General features: G+C 41.7%; 1 protein-coding gene across 4 annotated transcripts in view; it reads left to right on the forward strand.

The window, feature by feature from the left end:
- The window catches only part of aco1 (aconitase 1, soluble), a 91,282-nt gene extending 78,427 nt beyond the window's left edge, over positions 1-12,855 (forward strand). For all 4 annotated transcript variants that reach the window (XM_068030621.1, XM_068030622.1, XM_068030619.1 and 1 more), the window contains 5 exons: positions 3,013-3,155; positions 8,305-8,452; positions 9,040-9,162; positions 11,168-11,353; positions 12,401-12,855. In XM_068030621.1, the coding sequence (XP_067886722.1) occupies positions 3,013-3,155; positions 8,305-8,452; positions 9,040-9,162; positions 11,168-11,353; positions 12,401-12,517 (717 nt within the window). In that variant the 3' untranslated portion in view covers positions 12,518-12,855. The remainder of the gene's footprint in view (positions 1-3,012; positions 3,156-8,304; positions 8,453-9,039; positions 9,163-11,167; positions 11,354-12,400) is intronic.
- The last annotated feature ends 1,741 nt before the right edge of the window (positions 12,856-14,596 follow it).

The raw sequence follows: 14,596 nt of genomic DNA on the forward strand, positions 1-14,596 counted from the left end.
CTTCAATGTCTAGGGCCACTGCCTTAGTCGTTACAGGTGAAAAGATTCTAGTATTCCTTGATTTAATCTATCTGTGATATTTAGATTAATAATCTTCAGAATGTGCTAGAAATTGAGAGGAATTCCATGTGTTTAGCACATGAATTGCAATGATGGGCACTTTAATGAAAGGAAAGTGTTTGCATTTCTATACTGTCTTTCACAATCTCAGTTGCCAAAGCGCTTTACAGTCAATGAGGTACTTTGGAAGTGTAGTCATTGTTGTATTGCAGGAAATGGGGCAGCCAGTTTGCACATAGCAAGGTCCTACAAATAGCAATGTGATGATGACCAGATACAATTTTTTAAGTGATGTTGGGTGTGGGATAAATATTGGCCAGGAAATTGTAGCAAATTCCCCTGCTACGAACATATGAATTAGGAGCCGAAGTAGGCCAGTCGGCCCCTCTAGCCTGCTCCACCATTCAATAAGATCATGGCTGATCTGTTTGTGTCTCGAATTCCACACTCCCATCTACCCCCGATAACATTTGATTCCCTTGCCTAACAAGAATCTGTCTACGTCTGCCTTAAAAATATTCAGTGATCCCACCTCCACCACCTTCTGAGGCAGAGTTCCAAAGTTGCACAACCCTCAGAAAAAATTTCTCCTCATCTCTGTCCTAAAAGGGTGACCCCAACTTTTAAAACAGTGCCTCCTAGTTCTGGACTCACCCATAAGAGGAAACATACTTTCCACATCCACCTTGTCAAGATCGTTCAGGATCTTATAAACTTCAATCAAGTCTCCCCTCACTCTTGTAAACTCCAGTGAAAACAAGCCCAGTCTGTCCAACCTTTCCTCATAAGACAACCCGCACATTTCAGGTATCAATCTAGTAAACCTCCTCTGAACCAACTCCAACGCATGTGCATCCTTCTTTAAATAAGGAGACCAAAACTGCACACAGTATTCAAGATGTGGTCTCACCAATGCCCTGTATAACTGAAGCATCACATCCTTACTTTTATTTTCAATTACTCTCATAATAAAGGATAGCATTCCATTTGCCATCTTTATTACTTGCTGTACCTGCATACTCATGTTTTTTTGACTTATGCACTAGAACACCTAGATCCCTGTGCACCTCGGAATTCTGCAGTCATTCTCCATTTAAGTAATATTCTGCTTTTTTATTCTTCCAGCCAAAGTGAACAACTTCACATTTTCCCACATTATACTCCATCTGCCAGATTTTTGCCCACTCACTCAACCTATCTATATCAATCTGCAACCTCCTTATGTCCTCTTCACAACATACTTTCCTACCTATCTTTGTGTCATCTGCATGCCATTGCTCCCCTCATCTAAGTCATTGATATAAATGGTAAAAAGTTGAAGTCCCAGCATAGACCCCTGCGAGACTCCACTCGTCACATTCTGCTAATCAGAAAAGGACCCATTTATGCACACTCTGTTTTCTGCCAGCCAGCCAATCTTCTGTCCATGCTAATATGTTACCCCCTACACCATGAACTCCTACTTTGTGCAATAACCTTTTATGTGGCACCTTGTCAAATGCCTTCTGGAAATCCAAGTACGTCAACGGGCTCCCCTTTATCTACAGTGCATGTTACTCCTTCAAAGAACTCCAATAAATTGGTTAAACATGATTTCCCTTTCACAAAACCGTGCTGACTGTTCCCGATTACCTTGAGTTTTTCTAAGTACCCAATAATAGCCTCCTTAATGATCAATTTTAACACCTTGCCCACGACAGACGTCAAACCAACTGCCTATAGTTACCTGTTCTCTGCCTCCCCCCCCACCCCACTGCCTTTTTTTTAAGAGATACAGCACTGAAACAGGCCCTTCGGCCCACCGAGTCTGTGCCGAACATCAACCACCCATTTATACTAATCCTACACTAATCCCATATTCCTACCAAACATCCCCACCTGTCCCTATATTTCCCTACCACCTACCTATACTAGTGACAATTTATAATGGCCAATTTACCTATCAACCTGCAAGTCTTTTGGCTTGTGGGAGGAAACCGGAGCACCCGGAGAAAACCCACGCAGACACAGGGAGAACTTGCAAACTCAACACAGGCAGTACCCGGAATCGAACCCAGGTCCCTGGAGCTGTGAGGCTGCAGTGCTAACCACTGCGCCACTGTGCCGCCCTGTGTGGAACATAAACACTGGTATGGACCATTTGGGCTGAATGGCCTGTTTCTGTGCTATATTCTTGAATATATTTGCTACTTTCCAGTCTGATGGAACCTTTCCAGAATCTAGCGAATTTTGAAAAGGTAACACCAGTGCATCTACTACCTCATTAGCCACCTCTTTTAAGACCTGTGGATGAAGCCCATCAGTTCCCAGGGACTTGTCAGCCCTCGGCTCCAGAAGTTTGGTCAGTACCACTTCCCTGGTGATTGTAATTTCACCAAGTTCCTCTCTGCCTTCCACCTCCTGGTGGAAGCTATTACTGGAATTTTTTTTTTTAATCCTCTATAGTGAAGACAATAGCAAAATATTTGTTCATTTCATCTGCTATTTCCTTATTACCTATTAATTCCCCTTTGGCAAGAAAACACCAGCTGTCTCCAAACAGTTCACACCCCAGCTAAATTGAAAACAATGTCCAAACCCCAAACAGAGAGTCGACCACCTGACCTCCCTAAACCTTGACATGTAACTTCTCGGTAACCATTTTTTCCCAGGTCGTCAAAGGTTCTGTTGTTTACTGAGCCCAAAGCACATGACATTCAGCACAGGTAGTTTTTCAAACAACATCTCGAGTGTTCTTTTGGTGAACTTGGTAAACAAAACACATCCATGGAATCTTTTCAGTTGAAACACAAGTCCTCAAAAAATAAAATATTAAAAAAATGGAAGCACTTTCATAACAAAATGAATGGATTATCTGTTTGTAACCAGCACTAGTCAATCTGGAGGGAGATTAATGCATCATATACTACAGGGTAGACTTTTTCTTTTAAAACTGATGTCTTTTTTGTCTAGACTGTAGATCTTCAGACTCCTAAATCCATTATCGATGCCCATGTCCTTTTGAACCTGGGTGATTCGGTGACAACTGATCATATCTCTCCAGCAGGCAATATTGCGAGAAACAGCCCAGCCGCACGGTATTTAACTGATCGAGGGTGAGCTTGAGCCTTAAAAGTTCTTTTAATATCCGTATTCACATTGTCTCCTGCTGCAAATTCACTGCAAATTGTTTATAATGGAAATCTGATATCTAGCTTGTGATCTGTGCATGTAACTGTTGCATTTTTAAACTTTATTTCACAAGCGATAAAGCTTCTTTAAAGTACAGTTTTGGTCTCCTTACCTATGGAAAGATATACTTGCCTCAGATGGGGTGCAATGAAGATTCATTCCTTCCTGGGATGAGAGGATTGTCCGATGGGCAGAGATTGATTAGATTGGGCTTATATTCCCTGGAGTTTAGAAGAGTGAGAGATGATTGCATTGAAATGTATTAAATTCTTATAAGACTTGGTAGGGTAGATGCTGCAAGACTCTTTTCCCTGGCTGGAGAATCTAGAATTAGGGGTTACAGTCTCAGTATAAGGGGTCAGCCATTTAGGACTGAGATGAGGAGAAATTTCTTCACTCAGAGGGTTGTGAATCTTTGGAATTCTCTACCCTTGAAGGCTGTGGATGCTCAGTGGATGAGTATATTCATGTTTGAGATTTTTGGATACTATGTGAATCAAGGATATAGGGATAGGACAGGAAAGTGGAGTTGAAGTAGATGATTAACCATAATCTTTTTGGATGATAGAGCAATCTCACGGTGCTATAAAGCCTTCTCCTGCTCCTGTTTCTTATGTTGCACTTTTGTATGGATAGATTTGAATGTGTAAGGGGAAAAGATGGATAGAGAGTCATATTAGGAGAGGTGAGCAAAAGTTTGGTTAAAGAGTTGGATTTTAAAGAGGGTCTGACAGGTGAAGGGAGATGCAGGGCGAATTGGAAGGGAATTTCAGAAAGCGGGGGCCTAAGCACCTGAAAGCTTGGTTGTCATCGTTGGGGAGAAGGGTGGAGGAGTGTTTTACAAAAGGCTGGAGTCAAATTTGTGTGGACGTGTAGTGCAGAAGGAAGTTAGAGATCGTTGGATGTGGGAGTGGGGGAAGATTATGGAGGAGTTTTAACATGAGAATTTTAAATTTGCGATATTGTGGGATTGGTAGCCAAAGTGGGTCATTGAAGACAGATGATGCAGCAGTACATGGTGTGGGATAGGATACAGGTAACAGAGTTTTGGATGAGCAGAAGCACATGGAAAATGGGACATTGGCAGGAGAACATTGCAAGAAGCAAGCTTGAAAATAGCAAGAAGGTGGTATGGATGGCAGGACCCAAAGATGATGGCTTTCTTTCCAGTATTTAACTGGAGGAAACTGCAGCTCATCCAAGACTGGAAGTCAGACAGGTCGTCTGACAGTACAGAGGCAGTGGAGGGTTCATGAGAGGTGGTGCAGAGGTAGAGCTGGATGTCATCAGTGTAAATGTAGAGGACGACCCCTCGTCTATCGATAATGTTGCCAAGGTGCAGTCTGCAGATGAGGAAGCGGAAGGGACCAGGGATAGATGCATGGTGGACTCCTGAGATTGTGCGGGATGGGAAATGCCTCTGGCCTTGGAGAGGTAAGGGCGGAGCCAATTTGTACAGGAGAGGATGGTTTGGTCAAAGTGCAGAGAAGATGAATAGATAAAATGCATCATAGTTGTCACAAAGAATATTGTTTGTAATTAGGGCAGTTTTGGGATTGTGAGATGTGCACAAACCTGATTGCGAGGTTTCAAAGAGAGAGTTGAGAGAGAAATGAGCACATATCTTGGAGGCAGTAAAACATTCAGGGAGATGGAAAAGAAGCAGTGGTTTGCAAGGGCAAAGATGCTGCTGGGTTTTTTTTCTTGGGTGGGACGGGGTGAATTTTTGGGGATATTGGCGATGGTTTTGAAAGAGAAGGGAACAGTCCCTGCGTAGAGTGAACCATTTGTGAGGCCAGCAAAGGAAGTTGGCTGGTCAGCAGTTTAGTGGGAATGGGGTGAAGGGAGTAGGAAGTGGGTTTCAGTGGCACAATGGGCCTGAAGAGGACATTATGGGAAAGAAATTGGAGAAAGACCGGAGTTCAGGGTGAGTAAGAGGGTCTTTGAGGGAGTTATGGTTATATAGGAAAGGGGAGAGCAGCAGAGGCAGCTGAATGGTTGATCATGACCTTGGCGAGGAAGAAGTCTATGAGCTTCTTGTAATTAGAGATGAGGATGGAGAGAGCAAGGGGGAAAAGGATTTAAAGAGGTAGATATAGTAGAGAAAATGATCCTGAGTAGTGGGCTGCTTTGGCAGGGGAGAGTTAAGTGGAGATACATGGCAATCGATGACCAAACCAGTTGTGTGCTGCTTGCGAGACTGAAGATGGAGGTTGTACAAGGGGACTAACAGGTGGGAGATGGTGACAGTTTTGCTGGAGTAAGGGAATCAAAGGTGGTGCTTGAGCAAATAGTCAACTGCAGAGGTGGTGTGTTGAATGGCAGGCCAAAAGCTAGCCAGTTGGGAGTTTCAAAGTGCAGTTGTAAGAAATTTGGATGAGTTTTTTTTCCAGAGATGAATGCAGAAGGAAGTGGGATTGGAAGGGGGCAGTGAGATGTGGGTGGTGGGAAATACAAGGATGGAGGTGAAGGTGACCATGTCCGTGATTGAACTGTGAAATATTGCATTTGGGGAAGGCTAACCAGACAAGGAAATACACAATATAATAAAAGCAAAATTCTGAAGATACTGGAAATCTGAAATAAAAACAGAAAATGCTGGAAAAAATACTCAGTAAGTCAGGCAGCATCTGTGGAGAGAGAAGCAGGATTAACGTTTCAAGTCTGTGACCTTTCATCAGAACAGGCAATACACGATAAGTGGTAGGATACTGGGAAATGTAGAGGAATAAAGGGACCTTGGAGTGCATGTCCACAGATCCCTGAATGTGGCTGGACTGGTGGATAAGGTGGTTAAGAAGGCTTACGGGATACTTTGCTTTACTAGCCGAGGCATAGAATATAAGAGCTAGGAGGTTATGCTGGAATTGCATAAAACATCAGTTAGGCCACAGCTGAGTGCTGTGTGCAGTTTTGGTTACCACACTGTCGGAAAGATGTGATTGTATTTGAGAGGGTACAGAGACGATTTACGAGGATACTGCCTGGACTGGAGATTTTTAGTTATGAGAAGAGATTGGATAGGCTAGGCTTGTTTTCTTTGGAACAGAGGAGGCTGAGGGGAGACCTAATTGAAGTATAAAATTATGAGGGGGTCTAGATAGAGTGGATAGGAAGGCCTTATTCCCCTTGGTTGAGAGGTCCATAACCAGGGGGCATAGATTTAGGGTAGGAGGTTTAGAGGGGATTTGAGAGGAAATGTTTTCACTCAGACGGTGGTGGGGATCTGGAACTCATTGCCTGAAAGAGTGGTAGAGGCAGAAACTCTCATAATATTTAAAAGTACTAGGATGTACACTTGAAGTGCTGTAACCTACATGGCTACAGACCAAGAGCTGGAAAGTGGGATTAGGCTGGATGGCTCCTTGTTAGCTGGTGTGGACACGATGGGTCGAATGGCCTTCTGTGCTGTCAATTTCTATGATTCTGTTTTCCTTTGACACTGGAGTACAGAGGACAGGTGAGGTGGTGAGTTTGATATGAGAATTTATATGGAGGATGAGGTTTAGGGCAGACAGAAGAGCAGTAAACTCAGAAGATGATGCAAGGGGAGCCAGGTGGAGATTAAAGCTACCAAGGATTGTCATTCAGTGCAGAGGCTGAGCAAGGATGTCTTTGGAAAAAACTGGGCTGGGTCTGTGAACAACAAAGATTTTAAATGTGAGGTGGAACTTGGTGAGATGTTTGAAAGAGGACAGAGTGCTGGGAGAGTAATGGGAAGGCCAAGGTGTGATTGGAGATTATGGGCTATGCCACCACTATAGGGATTAGGAAAAACAGGTGGAAAGTACTGCCAGGCCAGGGAGTCTTCGGAAACAACAAGGACACACGACACTTCAGCCAAGTTTAAACCAAAGCCAGCATATCAACACAATTATCCACAAATGGAGAGACTGTAGAAACTGGGATTTTCTCCTTAGAGCAGAGGTGATTAATTTGAGAAGGTATATTGATGGAGGTGTTCAAAATCTTGAAGGGTTTTGATAGAGTAAATAAATCAAACTGTTCCCAGTGGCAGATGGGTCAGTAACCAGAGGACACAGAATTAAGGTAATTGTCAACAGAACCAGAGGTGACATGAGGACAATTTATTTTTAAGCAACAGCATGTTGTTATGATCTAGAATGCGCTGCCTGAAAGGATGGTGGAAGCAGATTCATTCGTAACTCAGAAGGGATTTGTATTAATACTTGAAGGGGATAGAATTGCTGGCCTGTGGGGAAAGAGCAGGGGAGTGGGACTAATTGGATAGTTCTTCAAAGGGGCGACACAAGCACAATGGGTCAAACAGCACTTTCTGTGGTATATCAATCTGTGATTCTTAGAAAACGTTTGTGTTTGTGAGTGAGAATAGACATTCTGGAGGGAAATGTGGAGAAGGAATGATTGCTGATCCAGCGGCAGAGTTCAGGCGGGCTGTGGTGGGCAGCATTGAGCAGGACAGGAGGGAGGTTGGTGAGCTTTGCCCCCAGCAGGCAAGGTGGGGAGAGCTTGGTGAGAAAGGGGAGAATGTCTAATAGAATAGTAAAATCTGGAGGAGAAAAGTAGTCCTTATTGGCTACAAAACAATAATATCCACTTAAGATAGTGTTGCAAAATACTTGAAGTAAAGGCCAAGGCTTGCAACTTATTCACCATCACTTATGGTTATCACGTCAGGATTAAATGTTTGAGTTGGTATCTTGTAGTAGGAACAGTATACTGGTGCCTCAATTAGATGGCATTAACCAGCACTGGACTTGGTACCTGTAGGTTCAGAGAAATCTCAGAACTGGCCTGATGTTGTAAAACATCTGGTTAATTGGTGGCTTAAAAGCAGTATTTCCACAGTATTACTAAGGTGGTTTTGGAAATTATTTGAAATGTTTTAAATGCAGCATGATTTGGTTTAAACAGTTTGTAGTTGAATGAAGAGAGAAACTGAGGATGGGGAAAAGATGAAAGGAAATGTTAGGAACCCAATACTGATAACAGTAGAACTGTGCTGAATTTCTGGTATTATACAGTTGTGACTAATTTTGAAAAACATGCTTGGCATTGAACCTTCATTTTTTTTTTTACATTTCCTTTTAGTTTAACTCCTCGACAGTTCAACTCCTATGGATCCCGTCGAGGTAATGATGCAGTCATGGCAAGAGGGACATTTGCAAACATTCGGTTGTTCAATAAATTCCTCAACAAGCAAGGACCGCAGACTATTCACTTCCCCACTGCAGAAACAGTAAGTGAGAGATCAAATGTTTCTTATCGCCAAGCCACAGAGTTGCCATGTATTGAGCCCCAGTGAGCTGGCGCATGCTAAGATATGGGATCACCTTGTAGCCCTCTAATAAGTTTTTGTTTTCATTCAGGTCTTGTGAAATATTGAGCAGAGGCATTCTGTTTTATTAAACATGAAAGTAAATAGACTATTGCCTTGGCATTAGTAATTAGAGATAGCTGATGTTTTCATTAAATGGTCCATCAGTGATCCCTTTGAACCCTTCTGTCCTTGAGCCTACAGTGCACTGTATAGCTTTTGCATTTGAGTGGTATAAAGGTCACCTGAAGAATACATTTAATCATACGCCTCCCCATAACAATGAGACTGATTTGGCATGTATTTAAAAAGAAAGTAACCTCTCTTTTCAGCATGCTGCTAACATACCCTCCTAACTTCTGAAAAGCTAATTGGTTTTATTCAGTAACTAAAGATATTTAAGTTGAACTCTAACTGGGTATATACTGAATTGAATATAATTTGTTACAGTACGAAGTCTCAGCTTTAAAAAAAAATCTAAATTGCACATGTTTCTTCATTGGTGGCAGCTCGATGTGTACGATGCTGCAGAATGTTACCAACGACATGCTCATCCTCTGATTATTTTGGCTGGTAAAGAATACGGATCGGGCAGTTCAAGAGACTGGGCAGCCAAGGGTCCATATTTGCAGGTGAGTTGTTTGAACAGGGAAGAATATGTCCAATCCCTGATTGTAGCCATTAGTAAAGAATAATTAACTCGCAGTACTATAACTGAATCATAGAATGATACAGCACAGAAAGAGGCCATTCAGCCCATCATGCCTATGTCGGCTCTTTGAAAGAGCTGTTCAATTCATTTCCCCCCACCCCCCCCCCACTCTTTCCCCATAGCCCAGCAAATGCTTCCTTTTCAAGTATTTATCCAATTCCCTTTCAAAAGTTACTACTGAATCTATTTCCACTGTCTGTTCAGTCAGTGCATTCTATATCAACTTCTGTCAAACTTCAGAATCTATTTGGATAATTATACTGGCAGGATCAATCCACAGTGGCTTCTGGAGTTAAAAACAGAAAATGCTGTAAAACACTCATCAGGTAAGGCAGCTTCTGTGGCGAAAGAAATAGTTACATTTTGGCTCTAATAGAAAACTGTTACTACAGTTAAAACAGAACTGTTTTTATTTCGGATTTCCAGCATCCACAGTATTTTGCATTTGTATTAAATTTTGAGTTGATGGCCCAGTTCTGATGAAAGGTCATTGACCTGAAATGTTAACTCTGTTAATCTCTCTCTACAGATGCTGCCTAAGCTACTGAGATAATGGGGCAAATGGCCAAATGCTTGGTATGAGAGGTAGATTTTAAGAAGTATCTGAATGGGGGAGAGGGGTTAGAGAGGTGGAGAAATTTAGGGAGGGGATTTTAGAGCGTAGAGCCTAGGCAGCCAAAATCACGGCTGCTGATGGAGCGCTTAAAATTGGGAATGCACAGGAGGTCAGAATTGGAGGAGTGCAGATATCTGGGAAGGCTGTTGGGCTGTAGGAGGTTACAGAGATGGGGAGGGGTGAAACAATGGAGGGATTTGAAAACCAGGATGAGTATTTTAAAACAGGAGAATAACCTGCACTGTTTGAACTTTGAGCATTGAGGCAGCTGCAAATCTTAATCCTCGATGATGAACACTGAGTAACAGTCTTGTCTTCAGCTGAGTTCCATTCTCCCAGCAATTTCCCTTTAGTAGCTCTAGACAAAATACAAATTTGTGAGCAGCTGATTGCACTGTTTCTTGCATGTTTTGGCCAGAAAGATCACAGGGATAACGTTTTGCATGAAAGAATCAAATGATGCCCCTAAGTTACATGTGGATTTTACACATGTGGAAGTTACATGTGAGTTTTGACCATATCAGACCTTATCAATATCTGTGTATGGTTAGCCATTTTGCAAAGGTCTCAGAATAGAAGTGGTCAGCATAGATAGGGTTACTGCAATCTTTAGCACTAGTTTAAAAGCAGCACTGGAAACTGGGCCTTGCCCCCAGATCGAATTAATAAGGATGGTGAGTTTCTGCTGATTTGTGACTGTTCAAGGAGGCTCTTCAAATTAATGCACAAAGGCATTACTAGGCATCTTTTTAAAAGTTTTTAAATACTAAATACTTAAGAAATTTGACCACTGTATGCCTGTGTAACTAATAAATGGTTCACTATAGTTTTTAAAAATTTGATTGAAAATCAGGTTACTCGATGGTGGACTGAACACTTATTAAAATGCTTATGTTTTATTGATAAACCCATTTTCATTTGCATTAATAAAATTGCACTAGGTTACCATTCTTAAATGCATACAGTTCTGCCCAATTGCATTGGTTCATGGAAGATTTTACGTTTGCTGATATGCAAATTACGGTTGAACGGACACTTGAACCATAACTTCACTTTGGAAAACTAGCACAATTTCAAGCGCAGTTTGTGGCCCGTTTGCCAATGGTGCCCAAAGCGAAAACTCTATCCCATTTGTCCCTGAATGGACTTGAGTGATTTGTCTTCACTAGATTCTGTGCGTCACTACATATGGAAACTCAGCTGACAGTGCCCTGATGTCATGTTTTAATTGCTTTTAAAGAGTTATGTTTTTGAACTACATGCTGTAAATTGAAGGAATTGTGTAACCCAGTCACGATCCTCTTACCAGGGAATCAAAGCTGTCCTTGCTGAGAGCTATGAACGCATTCACCGCAGCAACCTCGTAGGGATGGGGATAATTCCCCTTGAGTATCTGCCAGGACAGACTGCTGATAGTTTAGGACTTACAGGTCGCGAGCGCTATACCATCTCCATTCCTGACGTGCTGAAGCCCAGGATGAATGTGGAAATCAAGGTAAATTCTTGTTTTCTATTATTGTGAGAGCACACCACCAAAACCCTGTACATAATGTTTAGAAAAACAACCTGATTCCTTTTGGACCAGACTGGCATGCACTTGACATGTATGTGGCCCCTGGATTTTGAGCACAGTATTTTGAAATATGTCCATGGACTTGAGCAGTTTTGCATAAGCCAGAGTTGATGGGGAAATAGGGAGCCAAGGCAGGTGGATGGAGTTATACTCGCTTCACGTTCAAACAGGCTCGAGAAGTTGAATGGCCTACTCTTGTTCCTATGAAATCCATTAATTTTAGGACTACACTGTTTTTTCTGACTCGCCCACGCTGTAGGCACCTCACCTGCTGGTGCTGCTGCCAGATGCTCTTTTTACACTCCCAGTATCCTTCCTACAGCAGGCCACCCAAAACAGGACGTAATATTTTAACCTTAAAAATAAAAAATTGGAATGATACGACCGTGGCCTCCTAAATTCATTGGTCCTGAATCAGCATTTCTGCAAGTTATAGAATGATCCAGCACAGGAGGCCATTTGGCCCATCATACCTGTGCTCTACCTCTTTGGTAGAGCTATCCAATCAATCCTAGTCCCCTGCTCTTTTCCTATAGCCTGTAATTTTTCTCCCCTTCTAAGTACTTAGCCAATTCCCTTTTGAATGTTATTGAATCTGCTTCCACCACCCTTTCAGGCAGAGTATTCCAGATCACAGCAACATGCGTTTTAAAAAAAAGTTTCTTCATTCATGTTTTTGAAAAGCTATAATTCTATTTTATCCACTTTTTAGTGGCACAGTTTATAGTTTGTATTCGTGCATTGCTTGGGATTGACTGTGTTGACCATTTAAAGAGTAAGTAAACTCACCTCCTTTGCATTTGTATTTACTCTAACTTGTTTTGGAAAATATGATTGAACTTCAGACACCAAGTAAATGGGGAAAATGTCCATGTTTGGGCTGTGCTTGAACTTTTTTTTCCTCCCACTAAATGTTTTGCGTGAATACATGTACAAATATTTGAACAGAATTTTTTTTTTATATCCTAGCTTGACACCAGCAAGTCCTTCCAAGCTACCATGAGATTTGATACTGATGTAGAACTCGCCTATTTCTGCCATGGTGGTATCCTAAACTATATGATCAGAAAGATGATATCAAATTAGCTGGACACTGTTTGGGATTGGGTGGGGTGAAGGTGATAAGAGTTTGATCATGTCAGAAAACGCACAGATTTAAAGCGCTAATTATCAAAAGCAAATTTTGATATAATCCTGTATTATTCCTGTTTAGTTGGAACAGAGAAATTGTTCTCACTGGATTTTATAATAGATAAAAATTTTATCAGTATCTTTGTAATGCCCATTCTCAAACTAATTTTTAACTACAAATCCTTGAAATTACTTCTCAAAACATTTGTAAGCTGTATTGTCTGGTTCAGCTATAATAATGAAATCTATTTTTGAAAGCCACACATCTTTGCAATATCATTAAACATGAAATACATGAAAACCTTGTCAGCATTTTTCGTTTAACATTTTTTGTATGATTTGCAGTGCTTCCGTGAAAACAAATGGTTTACTTATGTTTCCAAAAAATTTGTTTTTTGTGTTTGCTGAATTAAGTTATGAATTACATCGTGGGATGAATTCTATTAATACTGATAGCCAACTTTTTTTTATTTTGGCAAGTGGAAAAGTTTGGAGATTAAGACTGTTGGGTACTACTGCTCAGATCATTTTATTTTTTAGCTTTGGGTCTAGGATCTGAATATGGTCATGTTGTTCTTATATGACATGACGGTAAGCCAGAGGATATTAGTTCAAAGGGCACAATGTTGTTTTTTTATTATTTAGAGATACAGCACTGAAACAGGCCCTTCGGCCCACCGAGTCTGTGCCGACCAACAACCACCCATTTATACTAACCCTACAGTAATCCTATATTCCCTACCACCTACCTACACCAGGGGCAATTTACAATGGCCAATTTACCTATCAACCTGCAAGTCTTTGCCTGTGGGAGGAAACCGGAGCACCCGGCGAAAACCCACGCAGTCACAGGCAGTACCCAGAATTGAACCTGGGTCCCTGGAGCTGTGAGGCTAACCACTGCGCCACTGTGCCGCCCTAATGTGAAATTGAATTCCATAAATGTGGGCTAACACCATGAAAAATAACCGTGAAAGCTGCAGGTTTATCATAACCCAACTATTTCACTAATATGCTTCAGGGATGAGAGCCTGTCCTGTCTAGTCTGTGACTTCAGTCTGAATTATGTGGTTGACTCTTAATGTTCTCTGAAGTAGCCTTGTAACCAGCTTAGTTGTTCAAAAAAAAAATTACTGGAAAACATTCAGTATGTCAGTGTTCATGTGCTGAGAACAAGCTTTAAAAAAAAAAGTAGAAGAGGAACATAAAGGCGATTGGCTTAAGTCCATCCTCTTTGATTGCTCAGTCCAATCTTCGCACCAATAAACAACAAAAACTGCATTTCTAGAGCACCGTTACTGTAGTAAAATATCTCAGGTGCTTCACAGGAACACCATCAGACAAAATTCGGCATCACGCTGCATAAGGAGATATTAGGACAGGTGACCAAAAGCTTGGTCAAAAAGGTAAATTTTAAGGAGCGTCACAAAGAGGGGAAACCGGTAGAGCGGCACTGACCTGAAACGTTAACTCTGCTTCTCTCTTCACAGATGCTGCCAGACCTGCTGAGTATTTCCAGCATTTCTTGTTTTCATTTCAGATTTCCAGCATCCGCAGTATTTTGCTTTTATTATAATAGAGAGGCAAAGAGGTTTAGGGACAGAATTCCAGAGCTGGGCCTAGGTAGCTGAAGGCACTGCTGCCAATGGTGGAATGATGAAAATCAGGGATGTGTGAGAGGCCAGAATTGGAAGAACATTGAGATCTTGGAGGGTTGTCGGGCTAGAGGAGATATTTGGGGGTGGGGAGGTGGTTTGGTATTAGTCCATGGAGGGATTTGAAACCAAGGATAAGAATTTTAAAGTCAGGTGTTGCTTAACCAGGAGCTAATGTAGATTTTAGCAAGCACAGGAGTGATGGTGAACAGGACTTTGTACGAGTTAAGATATTCATCAGTTTTTTCTCCAAAGATGCATCTTTTAAATCTGTTTATAGTAAACAGTAGCCTCAGTAGCAGTAGCCTCTCTGGTAACTTAGCCCATAGAGTAAGCTTTACAAATTTATGCTGCTGGGATGAAGTCTTGTGCATGAAGA

The sequence above is a fragment of the Heterodontus francisci genome, chromosome 4, assembly GCF_036365525.1.
Source record: "Heterodontus francisci isolate sHetFra1 chromosome 4, sHetFra1.hap1, whole genome shotgun sequence".
NCBI lineage: Eukaryota > Metazoa > Chordata > Chondrichthyes > Heterodontiformes > Heterodontidae > Heterodontus > Heterodontus francisci.